We start from the raw sequence: 20,158 nt of genomic DNA, 5'->3' as shown, positions 1-20,158 counted from the left end.
CTGGGGATACAATGGTGAAAAAATAGATGTGGCCTACATTTCCGCTGAACTTACAGTTCATTATGGGAACTAGACAATTACATAAAATTATAATGTGGTGTATAAGTGCTGTGATAAGGAAAATATAGATTGATGTGGAACATCCAGGAAAAACACTAAACTTCAGGGGTCACGGATGTCTTTATAAATGCAATTATTTTAAGCTAAGATTCGAGATACAGTACATGTTCATGGTTCTTAAAGCATACTCTTTAGACCTACAGAATCACAGGGGAATTTGTTAGAAATGGAAATTCTATGGCCTAATCTCAGGCGACTGAATCAGAAACTCTGGGGATGGGGCCCAGAAATATGTTTTTAAGACAGTTTCTCCACGTGGTTCTTATTCATGCTGAAAATTAACTAGTGGTAGGTATATCTAGATGGCTAGATTAAGAGTGCTAGGAGTTAGATCCTGCCAGGCAGAGAGACCAGCCTTGGAGACCCCCTGTGGAAGAAAGCAATATGAAATGATTATGAAAGTGTTCAGGGGCCGGGCACGGTGGCTCACGCCTGTAATCCCAGCGCTTTGGGAGGCCAAGACGGGTGGATCACGAGGTCAGGAGATGGAGACCATCCTGGCTAACATGGTGAAACCCCGTCTCTACTAAAAATACAAAAAAATTAGCTGGGCGTGGTGGCAGGAGCCTGTAGTCCCAGCTTCTCGGGAGGCTGAGACAGAAGAATGGTGTGAACCCTGGAGGCGGAGCTTGCAGTGAGCTGAGATCGTGCCACTGCACTCCAGCCTGGGCCACAGAGCGAGACTCCGTCTCAAAAAAAAAAAAAAAATAGAAAGAGTTCAGTATGCCTGGAGCATAGGGTATGAGGTTTGGAAGAGGGTTGTGATGGGCAAAGGATGGGACGGAGAGGAAAGCAGGGAGAAAATATCATCTGGGTTTCTTAAGCCACATTAATTTTTTTTGGCTTTTAAATTTATTTTTATTTTTAATTGCATGTCATAATTGTACATATTTAGGGGTACAGAGTGATATTTCGATACATGAAATATAGTATATAATGATAGGGTAATTAGCATATCTATCACCTTAAACATTTGCCATTGATTTGTGTTGGGAACATTAAAAAATCCTCTCTTCCAGTATTTGAAAATATATAATCAATTATTGTTATAATATAAACAATTAATATAAACAATATAATATAATATAAACAATAATATAAACAATTATTGTTAACTGTCATCACCCTACTAGAACTTCTTCCTCCTATATAGCTGTAATTTTGTAGTCAATCACCAACCTCTCCCTATCCTCCTCTCCCTGCTCCGCTGCCCAGCCTCTCATAACCATAATGTTACTCTCTACTTCTATGGGTCCAACTTTTTTAGCTCACACATATGTGAGAACATGTGGTATTTATCTTTCTGTGCCTGACTTATTTCACTTAACATAATATTCTCCAGGCTCATCCATGTTGCTGTGAATGACAGGATTTTATTCTTTTTTATGGCTACATTAAATTGTTTAGATTTCATTTATCATAAATATTTACAGACAGCCCCCAACTTACAATGATTTAATTTAACAATTTCTCAACTTTAAAATGGTGTGAAACTGTCGCATTTTTGATATGCTTCAAATTTTGAATCTTGATCTTTTCCCAGGCTAGCGATATGCAGTATATGAGATAGTCAATGCTTTATCATAAAATAGGCTTTGTGTTACATGATTTTGCCCAACTCTAGGTTAATGTAACTGTTCTGAGCATATTTAAAGTAGCCTAATCTAGGCTATGATGTTTGGTGGTAGGTTACCTGTGTTTAAATGCATTTTCTTTTCTTTTTCTTTTTTTTTTTTTGTGATGGATTCTCACTCTGTCACCCAGGCTGGAGTGCAGTGGTGCGATCTCGGCTCACTGCAACCTCCACCTTTCTGGTTCAAGCAATTCCCCTGTCTCAGCCTCCTGAGTAGCTGGGATTACAGGTGCATGCCACCACGCCTGGCTAATTTTTTTGTAGTTTTAGTAGAGATGGGGTTTCACCATGTTGGTCAGACTGGTCCTGAACTCCTGGCCTTAGGCAATCCACCCGCCTTGGCCTCCCAAAGTGCTGGGATTACAGGCATGAGCCACTGCGCCCAGCCTAAATGCATTTTCAATTTAAGGGATACTCAGTTTATGGTGGCTTTATCAGGAGGTAACCCTATTGGAAGTCAAGGAGCATCTGTGTTTATACATCTGTCTCTTCAAATAGAATGTGAATATATGAGGGCCAGGATGATATTTCTATACCTCAGAATATCCTTCAGCTACTCTGGGCCTATAATTGGTGTTTAATAAATGCATGCTGATTAAATGAGCTTCTTGCATAGTCACAAAAGCCTTGTGAGGTGGGCATTACTTCTCTTATTTTGTACTTAAGGAGAGCTAAAGCTAAGAGAAGGTGACATACTCACATAAGAAAGTCAAATGGCTATTTATTTATTTATTTTTGAGATGGAGTCCCACTCTGTCACCCAGGTTGGAGTGCAGTGGCATGATCTTGGCTCACTGCAACCTCTGCTTCCTGAGTTCAAGCGATTCTCCTGCCTCAGCTTCCTGAGTAGCTGGGATTACAGGCACGTACCACCACGTGTGGCTAATTTTTGTATTTTTAGTAGAGACGGGGTTTTGCCATGTTGGCCAGGCTGGTCCCGAACTCCTGACCTCAGGTGATCCATCCGCCTCAGCTGCACCTGGCCCAAATTTCTATTTAGAAGCAGAGGTATTTTACAATCCCCAGCCGATGGATTTTGCTTTTAGAATCTCTTCTTTATTCCACATTACCTTTCTGTTAGGGAGGGCTGAAATTACAGCAAATATGTATGAATATGTAAAATGTGAGCATTTTATTTCAACCTGTAAGCATTCCAAATGCAACCGTGCTTTCTTTTTTCTTACTTTTTTTTTTCCAGACAGAAAAGGGGAGTGCACTTCATGAAGCAGCTTTGTTTGGAAAGGTGGATGTTGTACGAGTTCTGTTAGAAACAGGTAACTATTGTGATTCTGCATGGAGCTTATCCTGACAGATAACATTTCTATTTTGGGAATAGACAAAGTAAAATGACACAGTTTTCTTCACAAATCATCCTCTTGCCTTTACTCTAAAATGCAGATAAGTATTCATATTATGTAGAACTGAGTTTCAGTATTTAGATAACATTGATATCAATGTGCAACTTCTTTTATGCAATAGATGTTTTAAGTACAAACCTCTTAGTTATTACAATTTTATGCACTTAAGTACTTTAGAGATGAACTACCAAAAGAAAAAGGAAATTTCTGCCTTCTGTAAGAGAGAGGAATTGATCCTTGAGAAATTGTCACAATTGCTTGATTTATTGAAGAACATAATAGTTTTTCTGTGTTTTATATTGTGAACTACGGTAAACAGAGATTTGAGTTCCCTCTCTTTAAGGTAAATTGTCCTTCTAGTTAGTTCATTAACTGAGTAGCTATTGTTAGTAGGCTACAGAAACTTATTTTAAAGGGAACCTTTTAAAGGGAGTGCTTTGAAGGAACAATAAAGTTGGCTTATTTATTTTCATATGTACATTCTGATTGAGATGAAATAAAGCTAGAATTAAGGTCAGATTTGTTTTAAAGATCAAAAGGCATGGGTACAAATTCATGCTTGTAAACAACTGATGGAAATTTTTCATGTTATGGACTATAGTGTGTTTATTTTCCTTGTAAAAAAAAAATGAAAAACATTGGCAGACTATTGTATTGTGATTGTATTTGTACACAATTTAACAAAGTTAAAATTTCATTTATATTTAACTTTGTCATGCAGTGTGGTGATATAACAAATGATTTGAGGAAACCACCTAAATATTAATATGTGCTGGTTACACATTCCTATGCAAATTTAAACATGTATTTAATAATCTTACAATGAACTAACATTTGGGACCAGATCCTGTAAACTGGCTTTTTTTTTTTTTGCAATTATGTGTTTGGAAAATTCATAATATTTTTAGGGCAGTGAAAGCTATTTTGCTGTGTTAAAATAAGTTCTTTCTTACAATATATATTTCCACAACTAAAATAATAACAGGTGTTTTAGTTACACACTTCAGTAAGTTTGCTCGTCAGGTGGATGATGAGTGTGACTGACAAATACAATCTTGCATAAATAAATATCATAGAGTATTTGACCTTGTATTTCGATAAATTCTTTGTGGACAACAGTTCAAAATAATCATGCTTTTTCAACTTTGTGAATATTCAAGTGTTCTAAGACTGTTCTTATGTTACATGGTACATGATTATAATTTACTAAATATTTTTACCATATTATACAGAGAATATAAATCACATGACCATTATACTTTAGGAATTCACATTCTAAATCAATAATATTTTTCAGTGTGATAGTGTGCTGTTGAGTTAAATAGTTATAACCCAAAGATATCATAGGGTCAGCCGGGCGTGGTGGCTCACGCCTGTAATCCCAGCACTTTGGGAGGCCAAGGCGGGCAGATCACGAGGTCAGGATATCGAGACCATCCTTGCTAACACAGTGAAACCCCATCTCTACTAAAAATACAAAAAAAAAATTAGTTGGGCATGGTGGTGGGCACCTGTAGTCCCAGCTACTCAGGAGGCTGAGGCAGGAGAATGGCGTGAACCCGGGAAGCGGAGCTTGCAGTGAGCCGAGATCGCGCCACTGCACTCCAGCCTGGGCAACAGAGTGAGACTCCGTCTCAAAAAAAAAAAAAAAGATATCATAGAGTCCTGAAAAACAATCTTAAACATTGGGTCAGTGCCCTTTAAGAGTTAATTCATGATCAAGAATGTTCCTAATCTTTGGTAGCAACAGGCCCCTGCCTTCTTTCTTGCTAAAATCTTGTGTGAGTGTGTGTGTGTGTGCGCGCGCGTGTGAGTGTGTATGTGTGTGTGTAGAACTTAATTTTTTAAAAATCACTTTCAATGCTTGGTCTGTATATGTTTGAAATTACAGCAGTTAGATACTGATAGTATCTTTTGAGGACACTTCAGTGGTGTATATCTAGTGAGTTTTTCTTTTTCTTTCAGGAATTGATGCCAACATAAAGGATAGCTTAGGTAGAACTGTCTTGGACATTCTGAAAGAACATCCATCTCAGAAATCTCTCCAGATTGCAACACTCTTACAAGGTAAACAGTATTGAATGATGGATGAGTTTGCCTTAAAGTTAAGATGAGATTAAAACTGTTACAGTTTTCTTTTGGATTTTGAGTTAGTGTTTACTTTTGAACAAACTTACTAGTTTTATTTTTTTCTGGTAGACTTTTAAACTAAATAATAATATACCTTTTAATGTTTTATTTTTGTTTTTCAACTACTCAGTAAGTATTTTAAAGAAGTTAAGGTATTTATTTACTCATTTGATAATAGAAATATTTTTAAAATTCATATTTATGTAGTAAATATGTAGTTATGAGCTGGAAGTTAATAAGGCTATAAAGTAGTGATGATTAAGTGTTATCTCACGTTTGAATAATACTTTCAGCATTTTCAGGGATTTGCTACTGCTTTGGTTTCTATGATCCTATGAAGTAACATAAGTCAGATATTATTTTACTTTTGCACATAAGGGAAACTGAGGCTCTGAGAGATTTGATTTGTTCAAATTCATGTATCTTAAGTTGCAGAGCTTGTATCTAAATGCTAGATTATCAATAATAACAAAAATTGTATTTAGCCAAAAGAATACAGATTATTTCCTTCCTAATCCAATGGTATAAAATAACTCAGTCTTACCAGCCTTAGTTTTTGGTAAAAGTCATTTAAGTGCATTTGTTGTTAGTGGCAGTCATTAGCTCTATTGAAAGTTTGACAACTGTCTAGGTACGACTTTTGTTATTTGCAGCTTGCATACTTCTCCACTTGAACTCAAACTTTTATAACAAAATTAGACTTAAATGCTTTCTCTTCCTGTTTGGTGATTAGGCCTGACATGTAGCATGTCACTTAAAAACCCCAGATGTTTTTCTCTCCTTTAACTCCTACCCTGTTCAGCAGTGATTATCTCCTACACTTGTTATGGATTGGCTGCAAGTATGATAGAGGAGGGTGGTGAGATAGGTTTTATTAGGTGTCAGTTGGGAAGCTGAAGAACAGCATTGTTTTGCAGGGAGATAAATGAATTAAAACTAAGTCAGGCAGGGAACATGTAGATACAATAGTCAACAAAGGCCAAGGAGGAGTAAAAGGAATAGATGCACTATATGTGGCCATTATGCTCTCTTCTCTGTTTCCAAAATATTTCAGGGAAGTTCACACCCCTACAATTTTCTTATCAATAAAGAAGTTAATTGCAAGTCAAATGCATGCAGAGATGAATCAGAGAAAAATCCCGTTGTAGCCTTTTATATAAATTAAAATTTAAATTGAATAAAAGCTAAAAGATAAGAGTGGCACATACTATTTTTTATTAGTCTTCTCCCTCTATGCACTTTATATTTCATGTTGGACTTTTGACTCTCACTGAATTTTTTTTTTTTTTTTTTTTTTTTGAGAGAGAGTTTTGCTCTTATTGCCTAGGCTGGAGTGCAGTGGTGCAATCTTGGCTCACTGCAGCCTCCGCCTCCCGGGTTCAAGTGATTCTCCTGCCTCAGTCTCCCAAGTAGCTGGGATTATAGGCACTTGCCGCCATGTCTGGCTACTTTTTGTATTTTTAGTAGAGAGGGGGTTTTACCATGTTGGCCAGTCTGGTCTCCAACTCCTGAACACAGGTGATCCAGCCGCCTTGGCCTCTTAAAGTGCTGGAATTACAGGCATGAGCCACAGCGCCCAGCCTCTCACTGAACTTTTTTTTTTCTTTTTGAGAGGGAGTCTCACTCTGTCACCCAGGCTGGAGTGCAGTGGCGCCCTCTGGGCTCACTGCAAGCTCTGCCTCCCAGGTTCACGTCATTCTCCTGCCTCAGCCTCCCGAGTAGCTGGGACTACAGGCACCCGCCACCATGTCCAGCTAATTTTTTTGGTATTTTTAGTAGAGACGGGGTTTCACGATGTTAGCCAGGATGGTCTTGATCTCCTGACTTCGTGGGCCACCCGCCTTGGCCTCCCAAAGTGCTGGGATTACAGGCGTGAGCTACCGTGCCCGGCTGCCTCTCGCTGAACTTTTAAAAACTGAAGCGTGGGCCGGGCGCGGTGGCTCACGCCTGTAATCCCAGCACTTTGGGAGGCCGAGGTGGGCAGATCACGAGGTCAGGAGATCTAGACCATCCTGGCTAACACGGTGAAACCCCGTCTCTACTAAAACAAAAACTTAGCCGGGCGCGGTCGTGGGCGCCTGTAGTCCCAGCTACTTGGGAGGCTGAGGCAGGAGAATGGCGTGAACCCAGAAGGCGGAGGTTGCAGTGAGCCGAGATCGCGCCACTGCACTCCAGCCTGAGCAACAGAGCGAGACTCCGTCTCAAACAAAACAAACAAAACAAACAAACAAACAAAAAAACAAAACTGAAGCATGTGTGTAATATGTCTTTTGGGAAAAGCAAAATAAATGTCACCCACTAGAAAACGGGGTGTGACATAATCATGGACTTTTTAAAAACATACTGCATTGGTTTATCTAAGATGAAATGTTGTTATATGGGAGTAACTATCTTTGCTCTCCTAAATGGTCAAGATTAATTAGGTATGTTAATTTGTGATAGGGCATACAGGACGTCTTTGAAGTTCTCTAATTACTGCCAAATTTCAGAATGTGAACACGTCATCTCTGTTCTTTGCATTCCTGGATTTCCCTGGTAGAAATTATTTGAATGGTATGGGGACATACTTGTTTGGCATGAGAATACAAATTTTCTTTATTAGATTTTAAGAAAAAGGTTCTTGAATAAAGAAGTATAAGCAAATGATCTGTATGAAAAGGGATCTGTTCATTTAATCTTTATACAGAGGCTACAAACTAGCCACTTGTGGGCTGAACGCTTTGGCAGATAGCACACATGCTTTGTTTATATCACATATTTTGAGCCCACATTGTGTTGCCATAAAAATTGAATTAGCTGTTGTTAACATTTAAAAATCTAGAATTTGGCAGGGCACGGTGGCTCACGCTTGTAATCCCAGCACTTTGGGAGGCCGAGGTGGGCGGATTACAAGGTCAGGAGTTCCAGACCAGCCTGGCGAACATGGTGAAACCCTGTCTCTACTAAAAATACAAAAAAAATGAGCCGGGTGTGGTGGCACGTATCTGTAGTCTCAGCTAGTTTGGGGGGCTGAGGCAGGAGAATTATTTGAACCTGGGAGGCGGAGGTTGCAGTGAGTCAAGATTGCACCACTGCACTCCAGCCTGGGCGACAGAGCGAGAATCCATCTCAGACAAACAAACAAACAACCAAAAAGAAACAAAAAAACCCCTAGAATTTTAGCTCAAACTCTGGAGTTTTGGTTTCTCTAAAAGAAGTTTTATTTCAGGGATGAACTTTAGATTGGTCATTTGTTCTCTGGTTAAACATGGTCTGTGAGGCTGAATATTGGTTAACATTTATTTCTACATTCAGATGCTGTTTTCTTTATGATTAAGAGAAAAGTGAGATGTTTTCTTGTCTTATATTTATCTGGCTTTGCCACCTATTAGCTGAATGAACATGGACAAGTTAATAATACTCCTCCTTTACTTGTAATCTTTAAAATTTTGTGCATGTGTCATAGTTTTGTAAAGATTACATGAGTTAATTTATACAAAACACTTAGAACAATGCTGGGTCCATAGTAAGCAATATTTAAGTTTAAGCTGCTATTCCTAATATTATATCTGTATCAAAACTGGAAAAATGAAAAATAGGCTGAGTATAGGACATTACTTCAAGAATAATGGCAATGAACATTATTTCTTTGTGGAAATAAAGTTAATATGCAAATTATGCTTATGTTACAAGATTACAGCACCATTTTGAAATGAACTTATTCCATTTCATTCATTTATGTTACCTGGCTGGTTGTGGTATCCATCTGAATTTGACATTCCTGTTTTGGGGATTAAATCTATTCAAAGCATCTTTCAGACAGTTTAAAACCTTCAGATGGAAAATAAGGAGACCAAGGAGTTTATTGTATCTTCAATAGGTGAATTTATTTTTAAGGAAAGAATGTTTTAAGTTTAGGTTTTAGAAGAAAGGGGTTCAAGAGTTTCTCCCAAATAATCCAGTGTCTTTTTTTAATTACAACTTTAAGTAAATAGCTCATCATGGCGTTCTTTTGATATGTTTGGTTTTTTGAAGTTCTTTTGAAAACTTAGGATATATTTAGGATATGAAAAAATAAATGAAAAACTGATCACCAGAAGTAAAACTTAAAATTTATTGATTTTAAAATAAATGAATTCAAGTATGTAATCTCAAAAATGTATACACACAGAGTATTTAGAAGGCGTGGGAAGATCTACAGTCCTCGAAGAGCCTGTACAGGAAGATGCAACACAAGAAACACACATTTCATCTCCTGTTGAGTCTCCTTCCCAAAAGACCAAAAGTGAGTACCTAATTATAAAGCCCTGGAATCTGTACTAGACTTGTATGTACAGTTGTGAAAATTTCAAGTCTAGTAGGTTATATCCTATACTCTATATTTCATCCATTTATAAGAGCTCCTGTTACTGATTAGAGCTTCTCAGCCCTGAGATACAGTAGTGAGCAAAGCAGAAAACTATCCCTGCTGTAATGAAGGTTATCTGGAGTATATATTTCTTAAATGTGTTTTTTTCTTAAATGTGTTTTTCCCCAGCTTTATTGAAGTATACTTGGCAAATAAAAATTGTATATATTTACAGTGTGCAACTTGATATATATTTTGTGGAATAATTGCCAAAATCAAGCTAATTAACATAGCCATCATCTCACATAGTATTTTTTATTTTTTATTTTTGGAGAGAACACTTAAGATCAACTCTCTTAGCAAGTTTCAGGTATACAATAGAATATTATTAACTATAGTCACCATGCTGTATTTTAAATCTCCAGAATTTATTAATCCCCCATAACTGAACCTTTGTACCCTTTGATCAACACTTTCCCATCTCCTCCACTCTCCAGCCCCTGGCATTCACCATTCTACTCTCTGTTTTATGACTTTGATTTTTTTAGATTGCACATGTGAGATCATGCAGTATTTGTCTTTCTGTACCTGGTTCATCTCACTTAGCATAATGTCCTCTAGGTTCATCCATGTTGTTACAAATGGCAGTATCTCCTTCTTTTTTAAGGCTGAATAATAGTCCATTGTTTGTGTAGTGTGTATATAAATGTATACACACATTGCATTTTCTTTATCCATCCATCTGACAGTGCATACTTCAGTTGTTTTCATGTCTTGGCTGTTCTGAAGAATGTTGCAATGAACAGAAGGGTGCATATATCTCTCCAAGATACTGATTTCATTTCCTTTGAATAAGCACCCCAAGGTGGGATTACTGAATCATATGGTAATTCTATTTTTAATTTTTTGAGGAATCTCCATACTGTTTTCCATAGAGCCTTTACCATTTTACATTCCCATGGACAGCATACAGGGTTCCCTTTCTCCACATCCTCAGAAACACCTCCTATCTTTTGTCTTTTTGAGAATAGCCATTCTAATAGATGGGAGATGATACCCCACTGTGGCTTTGATTTACATTTGCCTGATTATTAGTGATATTGAGCACCTTTTCATATACCTTGGGTCATTTATGTGCCTTTTTTGAAGAAATGTCTATTCGAGTCCTTAGCCCATTTTAAAATTAGGTTATTTGTGTTTTTGCTATTGAGTTATGTGAATTCCTTATGTATTTTGCATATTAACCCCTTACCAGATCTATGGTTTGCAAATATTTTCTCCCATTCCTTAAGTTATCTTTTTAGTGTGTTGATTGTTTCATTTGCAGTGCAGAAGCTTTTTAGTTTGATCCAATCCTGCGTGTTCATTTTTGCTTTTGTTCATATCCAAGAAATCATTGTCCAAACAAATATCAAGTTTTTTCCCTATGTTTTCTTTTAGGAGTTTCATATTTTCAGGTCTTAATGTTCCAGTCTTTATACTGTTTGCGTTGATTTTTACATAGGGGATGAGATAAGGGTCATATTTCGTGCTTTTGCATGTGGCTGTCCACTTTCCCAACACTATTTATTGAAGAGACTATCTTTTCCACATTTTGTGTTCTTGGAACCCTTGTGAAGAGCTACAGTAATCAAAACAGTATGGTACAGGCATGAAAACAGACATATATACCAATAAAACAGAATAAAGTCCAGAAATAAATCCATGCATCTATAGTCAGCTGATGTTAAATATGTTTTTATGTCAGAATAAAAATATTAAAATCTGGATTGTAACTGCTGGGCATTTTTTTCAGAATAAATTACAGGTATAAGGTATCTTTCTGAGACTTTAGAAATGTGCATATTTTCATGTAATCTACAAAATCTTCATGTTTGACAGATGATGCATATTATTTGTTTCTTTTGTGTTTTTACTTTATATCATATACCATAATTCTTAAGGTACTGATTACCTATGTTATTATTTGTTTAAATAAATTGTACTATTTCTGTTTATTGAACCTAGGAAGAAGTTTCTCAGCACCGTTTCAAATTTGCTAATGAATTCTGTCAGTAAAGTAAAATACCAATGAAATATTATGGAAATTAAATCCTATAATAAGTGAAGCTTTGGGAATTGTAATTCCAGATGCTTTTATGTACTATGTATACATAACCTTACAATAATTATTTCTATTTTGAAAAAGAATAAAAATAGGCAAAATTATAATCTCTTTTGCCCATTAATATTGTTGTACTAATTATGGTTGAGTACCTTGTTTTCAGCAGAATAGTGTCTGACTGCTTAATCTTGTTATATTTTGAGTTCTATCACCATAGCAGTCATATTTTTATTGCTTAACATTAAGTTTTAACAATAGCCTTTCTTGAAACTTCTGAAAAAATTATTCTCATAGGTGAAACCGTCACTGGAGAATTATCAAAACTCTTGGATGAAATAAAACTCTGTCAAGAAAAGGATTATTCGTTTGAAGACTTGTGCCACACAATATCAGACCACTACTTAGATAATTTGAGCAAGATTTCAGAGGAAGAACTTGGGAAAAATGGAAGCCAGAGTGTAGTAAGTAAGGCGGGGGGGAATGAAGATAATGTGTCTGTCTTTGCCAGTTCAGTATGTACACTTAAGAGGTATGGGATGTGGTGCATTATCTGATTCCGCCACTCTAAGATGTCAGTTTCCTTATTGCTCTTTTCCTGACGTTCTTTGGGGTTTTACTCGCAGTGCATGTGTAGGGGAAGGAGTGCTTTGACAGATCACTTCATGGTCTCTCTACTTTTAGACTCTTTCTTAAACACATGGATTTTTAGTATTTTTTGTTGTTGTGTTCCTTTAGTTTTACTGGGCATAATGATGTTGGTTCCCAAAAAAAGACAAAACCTTCCTTTCGACTGTCTTCCCCATTTTCTCTATGAACTCAGACTAACAGAGCAGAGCCACACGTATAGTTTCCTCACTTCCTCCTGAAGTCATAGTAGGAAAGAAATGTGGAAAGTTCAGTCTGCATATTTTTATAATATTATGCAAATCCCAAGAGGTTTCTCTTTGATAAGCTCAGAATCTTAAGCATGAGTTAGTTCCTGTGACAACGCCTTTATGATAGTGTTCTTTGAAAATATTGCCATATAAAATATTAAAGGTTATGTGAGGCAGAAAAGCAGATGATATAGTTGAGTAAGAGCAAGTATTTCTATTTATTAGGAATGAGAGTTTACAAAGAAGAAAGAGGGGAGATAAGATTAGAAGGATAGATTGAGGTCAGGCCATGGGTGATTCTCACTCATTTGGATTTTTATATGAACACAAAAGCAAGAAAAACTATAGAGAATAAATCAGTTTAATATTAAGATCTTTAAACCTACTTTTTGTCCTGTAGAGGAAGGACTTATAGTATGTACTGGTATTAAAGGAAATACATTATTCTGATAAGAAATCTTTAGTCACTTTTAGAACTTAATTTGTTACAGATATATCATACTTTATTCAAAAGCCAGTAATAGAGTGAACTGTGTTAAGTATGTCATATTATTTGTGAAAACTGAAAAAAAACTTGCTAAGTATAGTGACTGTCCATTATGAGAACATTTACTTAATTTAGTTACTTAAAGTCAGCTGTGACACTGTTTCCTGGGATAGCACTTGCTAATCTAGTTCCATGGCTAGTCCTACCTCCTTGGCCTGTTTTTTTTGTTTTCGTGCTTCACTCTCTTTTGTAAAAACATCCTATTATTGGCCCCAATAAAAATTCTTTATGAATAACTATGAACAGTTGTATATGTACTGAAGTAAATACCTGTAAGTTTTACCAAATGAAATTTTTATATTAATGAAATAATTTATAATAGTAACTTTAATGTTGGGACAAAATCCTCTGTTAAAAAATCTGAAATAGGTGTATGCTGTCTCCAGGTTACCAATCAGTTACATTGTAATATTTCCTTGAAAGTTAGTTAGAACTTAAAACATATTTGTTCTATATAAACAACACATAGTGTTTATATTTTTAGATCCATCCTCAAAGATTTATGTAAACTGGCAGCTTCTGGCCTTCTACTTGTAAAACCACAGATATTCTGAAAGCCCTAATTTTTTAGGCCAGGGTTTCCAAACTTTTTTGTTGTACATACCATTAGTAAACAAATTTTGAGCAAATATCCCTGATTATTTGTAAATTATATGTATATATATACTACATTTCTAGTAATATTTGATGTAAATTATGAAACATACACAACAAAAGAAATTCAAATTGAGGAAGGTAGAGAATAAGTGTAAAACAGAAGCTCTAATTATTTTTCGTTTACCCAATGAATATCTTGTATGCCCTGGGGTCTGTATGTGCTGCTTGGAGACCATGATTCAAGCTTCTGTCTTTCAGGAAGTGATGGCAAAGGCTTTTGACTTTGAGAGAGTGACAATAGTTTGGGGAAAAGATGTTCAATTTTTTTTGTAAGCCAAAGACTGTATTGTGATAGTGGCAAGAAAGAAATTAATGCTCATAAATTGAGCGTTAAGGTTTTGAAATCTGAGCTCATGCTTTTCTAACACCACTCTTCGTTTCTGTGACAAACCTTTACAATAGTGTTCTTTGAAAATATTTCCCTATAAAATATTAAAGATTATGTGGAGGGAAAAAAGCAGATGGTATATATGAGTAAGAGCAAATAATTCTGTTTATTTGGAAGAATAGAGTTTACAAAGGGGAAAGATGAGAGATTAGAAGTCTAGTTTGAGGTCAGGTCATGGATAATTATGAATGTCAGGCTAAGAATTTTGGTTTTTTTTTTAAGAAATGAGAAAAATCTAAAGGATTTTGGGCAGATAAAAGACATCATTGGAACTGACCTTTCAGAAGATGAATCTGATAGAAACCTGTTAGCGAATGTTTAAAAAGTAATCAAATGCATAATTTGAGAATGATTTATGATGAGAGTTTGTTTTGGAAAGTAGTAGGAAATAAAGTTGGATAAGTAATGATAATACCTCAATTTATGGAACACTTTACTTGTATTAACTGATTTAATCCTCACAATAGCCCTTTGAAAAGGATAGTATTATTTCTCCATACAGGGAGCTTTTACGACTTTCCCAGTTTCATAATTGAGCCAAGAACACAGACATTCTGGAGCTGGAGCCATAACCCCTTGCCACTCAACTCTATTGTCAGAGAACAAAGGCAGCTAAGTAGATTGGGAGGCTAGCCAGAAGTTTAAAATTGATCCTGAGAATAAATTCTTGTGTAGGAGAGTTCTCCTGAAAGTGACATTTTTTGGAAAATAAAAATGGTAGTTGTATGTTGCTTGATCTGGGGAGAGGCTCAAACAACGATTATCAGCCATAGTTGTACATTAGATTTACCTAGAGAGGCTCTAAAAAATAAATACTGATGCCCTCAGATACCAGTCCAGACCAACTAAATCAAAATGATTTTGGGTAGCTCTGAGCATTGCTCTTGGAAGAGCTTCTCAGGTCTAACATCCATACTACTGGTCTAGGGAGCCAAAAATCAGCCAAGATCTTACTGAGGTAATTCAGGTCTGAGATGATGAGTCAGAACTGAGGTCTTGAAAACACCACAAAACTAGAATTTTTTGAGATAGAATAAATCTCGTAGATCTTAATGTCCAGCCTACTGCTCCAATTCCCCAGTGTAAGAGCTTCTAAAAGTCTCTTGAATTAGGGATTATCTATGCTATAACAAATTAGCGTAGATTGGGTGGCTTGGAAAAAAAAAAAAAAAGCATTTATTTCTCACAGTTCTGGAGTCTGAGAAGCCCAAGATGAAGGTACCCAGCAGAGCTGGTAGCTGGTGAAGGCCTGCTTCCTGGTTTGCAGAGGGCTGTCTTCTGGTTGTATCTTCATGTGGCAAAGAACAGAGGGGAAAAAAGCAGGTTCTCCTGATGTGTGTTTTTTTTTTTTTTTTTTCTGAGACGGAGTCGTGCTCTGTCGCCAGGCTGGACTGCAGTGGTACAATCTCGGCTCACTGCAAGTTCCGCCTCCCGGGTTCAAGCGATTCCCCTGCCTCAGCCTCCTGAGTAGCTGGGACTACAGGCACGTGCCACCACACCTGGCTAATTTTTTGTATTTTAGTAGACACGGGGTTTCACCATGTTGGCCAGGATGGTCTCGATCTCCTGACCTTGTGATCTGCCTGCCTCGGCTTCCCAAAGTGCTGGGATTACAGGTGTGAGCCACTGCGCCCAGCCCTCCCGATGTTTTCTTATATGAACACTAGCACATCATAAGGGGTTATCATCTGATGACCTCCCAACACCCCCTCCCTAATACCATCACATTGGGGTTTAGGATTTCAACATATGAACTTGGCGGGGACACCGACATGAGGTTCATAGCAAGGAGGCTTTCAGTTTATCATCAAGGAAAATCCAAACTGCAGTCAAACCACAGTCCTCAATTATAACATTTCTATGTTATATTGGACTATTAAATGTGGAAAACATTTCTGTATGTCTGTTGTTTATATTACTGGTTAAATGATGAGCATTTGGGTTCAGTTAAAATTTAATTTCATAGGATATGAAACATCCAACTTGCTGATTGTGATATGACAAGTAATTCCAAAAGTGATTTTGGAGAAATAAAAATGTAAGGAAATATGTTTTGTAGCATCCATATTTTTAATTAATGTATTTTACATATTAATGATGTGGCTTGAGTTTTGGAAGTATTTTACCTATATTCTTAGTTCAGTTTAGCTTTTGTTCTCTTTTCTTCCAATAGAGGGCACTCTGATTCAGTAATTTCAAATACAAAACCAGCCATCTTATGTAAGAACTTTTATTTTTGAATCGGAGATTTTTGTTTCTATTAAAATATTAGCTGTAATATGGTAGTTTGAACACTTTTACTAATATAAGTTAAAAATTAAATTCTTATTATGATTGAATGTATTCAATTGGAGGTTTTGCATGTAATATAAAGGCTAGCTCAAGTTAAAATTGCATTTTGTCTTACATACATTTTAATTCAAAAGTCAGTCTGTTTTATATACTCTTATAATATGCATCTGAAACCATTTTCTAAGTTGAATTAGGACATTATATAATCTAGAATGTAAATTTTGAAGAAATATAAATATCCTAACATTCTTTACCAACTCATGAAATTTAGGTTTTCGAAAGAATGTGAAATCATCTGAAAAAATTTTCTATTCTCTTTATGTTTTCCCAAGCCTTATATTCATGTTTTTTCCTCCATGTGTATAAACAATCTATACAATTCTTAAATGTGAACACAGCATGCCATAGAGAAATTTGATGATAAAGATCATTAGAGCAGATTTCAGAATCCAGGTACCAGGAAAAGTTTTTTTTTTTTTTTTAAACATTTGTAATAGAACATTACCTCATCAGCGTATGTCTTTAAGAAGTAAATAAGAAGCTTAAGGGATGAAACGTGTTATGTATTTTTTTCTCTTGACACAAGCAGCATCTAAAGCTTTTGGTTTGAAAGGGGTTGCATTGGCAGGTTTTGTGCAATTTCGTTCAGCCACTATGCCTCTTTTCTGTTATTTTACTTTCTTTTCCAATGCAAAATATTTAATTACATGTCAGCCTTCTGAAGTGTGAGGTATTTTATTTTAGTATTTTAAGATTTCAAGATTTACCTTGAAGGATTTTCAGTTTTTTTTATGCCAAGCTATTCTTGAGAATACTCTCTGGGAGTGAGGTCCCTACTTTTGGAAAATATACTTAATTTAGCTCTAAAATTCATCAAGTTTTAAAGATCAGTAGAGTCAGATTAGATTGCCTAAAAACCAAATGGTGTTTCTGAAACAAAGTTTACCTTCAAACACATTCTAACCCAATTTCTAGAGCTTATTATCAGGAATGCATCAATTTCAGAATTTGGAGAGAGCTTTGTGGCTATCTTACCCAATTTCCATCAGATTTAGAGAATCTTGGGAGGCAAATTTTTTGAAATGTAAATAGAGGCTTATTATAGGAACATAACTGATTCTTTAGCATGTATAGTTTTTTATAGTGGTGCTAAATCTTAAGCAGTGGTATACAATGTTCAAAAGAACATTCTAACCTGAACAATTTATGTCTTACGTAGTTGAACAGACCTTTTGGATGTGGTGACTCAAGGTGATTCAACTAAGGTTTGAAATCTCCTAACAGGTTTTGCAAGAATTAGGGAATGTAGAACTAGGATCCTGTTGACCTGCATTTATATATTGAAAACAATACCATTAACCACACATATGTACTGTAGGTACATTAATGGAAAAATCCAGAATCAGAAGGGTAAGATTTTCATTCCTACCCTCACCTCAGGAAGAACTTTTTGTAACCTTAGGGAATCTAGGAAGTCCTTGAGAAAATGGCTAGTAGAATAAAAGAGTCATTTTTCTGAACTTCTAGCACACTTGCTTTTTACCATTCTTGATACATCTCTTTCTGCCTTGCCTTGTAGGTGTATATGTTTTGCATTACTTCTTATATACCCCTTTGACAGTAGGTTCATTATTAGATTGATCTCTGTAGTCACATCCTGCCTCACACGGTGCCTTGAATGTAGTGGTCTCTCAGTGAAAGTTCATTGACTGAATAAATGCATAAAAAGGCAAAGACTGCATATAAAAGTGTATATGTTCTTGCAAATGAACCATTATCATTGCAAAATGCATTTAATTATTTGGAGATGAATTACAGAGACCAAAGTGGAGGTTTTTCCCAGCAATCATGGTGGGAATCTCAACCATCTTTCTTAGGGAGATAACTTAGTCTAGCAGTTAAGAGCATGAGATTGTGAGTCCTACAGATTTGGTTGTACAACTCTGTTCTGCAATTTACTAGCAGGGTGACCTTTGGAAGTTACTTGATATTTCCAAGCCTTAGTTTATGCATCGGTTAAAAAAATTTTACTCTGGCTTTCTGTCAGCCATAGAAAAGAGCTATTTTGTTCTCTTTTATGTTGCTGAAGAGATCTTGATTTTTATGTTTCATAGACTTTGTCCAATTTGTCCAGATGTTCTAAATAGTCACAAAATGTCAATGTAGAGGGGATTTCTCTAGTGAAAGTGAAATATTTTGTTCTTGGATTGGTCTGAGTCAATATTTTACTTGGAAAAAACCATATCTATTGTAATCAGCTTTGCAGAAGTTAGGGAGGAATAGCAAATATGAAAAATAATTGAACTTATATGAAAAATTATCTCAATAGGCTGAAATCTTGGCTCAAGGTAAAAACATAGAATTCAGTGGGAGTTAGTATAAAATCTTATATTTAGATTCCTTAAAAATCAATGGTATAAATACAAGGTGGGGGAGATTTAATGTCAGAGAGTAGTTCACACAAAAGTTTTAGGGTATATAGATGACTACAACTGCTACGTGAACCAGCAGTGAGATGTAGATACTAAAAAAATCAGTAAACAGTGACCAAACTATGATATCTGAAAATAATTGTAACACTAGAAGCTAGCATTTATTAAGTACTAAATTTTCACTACATGCTAGGCATTGTGTAAACATGTTAAAAATCATTATCTCCTTTATTCCTGACAACAATCCCATGAGGTAGGTTTTATTATCCTCAACGTGGGAATCAGGAGTAAAGTCAGTTGCCCAAAAGGTAAATCTTGGATCTGAATGTAGGTCCAATGTCTTACAAGTAGATCATTCTGTCTTTCATTACTGTCTTCCAGATTGACCTCTCACCTTTTCATCATTCCTGCCAGTTTGTGGGTTCAGACCATCATTTCCCCTCACCTGAGTTATTTCAAGAGCCTCCTACCCTGTCCACCCACTTCTAGTCTCTCCTCTTCATCTGCTCGTATTTATTCTGAGCAATGCTGCCAAGTCAGTATGCCTTAAGTGCCATTCTGGTCATGTCATTTTCCTACTCAAAACTAGCCCTGGTCCTCACTGCAAATGTTAAATAGAAACTTTTAACTCAGGCATTCAAGACCCTTCATTTCTAGCTTCATCATATTTTTCCAGCTTTATCTGCTAGTAATGTCTTAGATAAATATATTTTAGTAAAATGGATTATTCTTGGCCAGGCACGGTAGTGCATGCCTGTAATCCCAGCACTTTGGGAGGCTGAGACTGGAGGATCACCTGAGGTCAGGAGTTAGAGACCAGCCTGGCCAACATGGTGAAACTCCATCTTTACTAAAAATACAAAAACTAGCTGGGCCTGGTGGTGTGCACCTGTCTTTCCAGCTACTCAGGAGGCTGAGGCAGGAGAATCACTTGAACCCGGGAGGTGGAGGTTGCAGTGAGCCAAGATAGCTCCACTGCACTCCAGCCTGGATGACAAGAGTGAAACTCTGTATCTAAATAAATAAATAAAATGGATTACTCTCAAACACGTCTGTCTTTCTTATTGTCCACGTTCATGTTTTGTCTATATATATTATCCCTACCATCTCTACTTATTGAAAACTATTTTTGATCCTTCTATTTAGATCTAACTATTTGCATCATTATGCTGCTTTGTATTAATTATGCATGAATCATCTTTTTTGACTTTGCCTATAAGCTCCTTGAAGACAGGGAAAATATTAATCTGTGTGTGTGCATGTATTTGTCCTTAGCATAGTTCCTCACTCACATG

The 20,158-nt window shown here is 36.2% G+C and overlaps 1 protein-coding gene across 6 annotated transcripts in view; it reads left to right on the top strand.

Annotated features, from left to right (window-relative positions):
- ANKS1B (ankyrin repeat and sterile alpha motif domain containing 1B) overlaps positions 1-20,158 on the top strand; it is a 1,254,535-nt gene that overhangs the window by 201,651 nt on the left and 1,032,726 nt on the right. For all 6 annotated transcript variants that reach the window (XM_019038847.3, XM_019038842.4, XM_019038845.4 and 3 more), the window contains exons 5-8: positions 2,952-3,027; positions 5,077-5,178; positions 9,392-9,505; positions 11,967-12,133. In XM_019038847.3, coding sequence (XP_018894392.2) covers positions 2,952-3,027; positions 5,077-5,178; positions 9,392-9,505; positions 11,967-12,133 — 459 coding nt within the window. The remainder of the gene's footprint in view (positions 1-2,951; positions 3,028-5,076; positions 5,179-9,391; positions 9,506-11,966; positions 12,134-20,158) is intronic.

This window comes from Gorilla gorilla, chromosome 10 (genome assembly GCF_029281585.2).
Source record: "Gorilla gorilla gorilla isolate KB3781 chromosome 10, NHGRI_mGorGor1-v2.1_pri, whole genome shotgun sequence".
Taxonomy (NCBI): domain Eukaryota; kingdom Metazoa; phylum Chordata; class Mammalia; order Primates; family Hominidae; genus Gorilla; species Gorilla gorilla.
The sequence above is the reverse complement of the archived record's forward strand: the minus strand, read 5'-3'. Positions and strand labels throughout refer to the sequence as shown.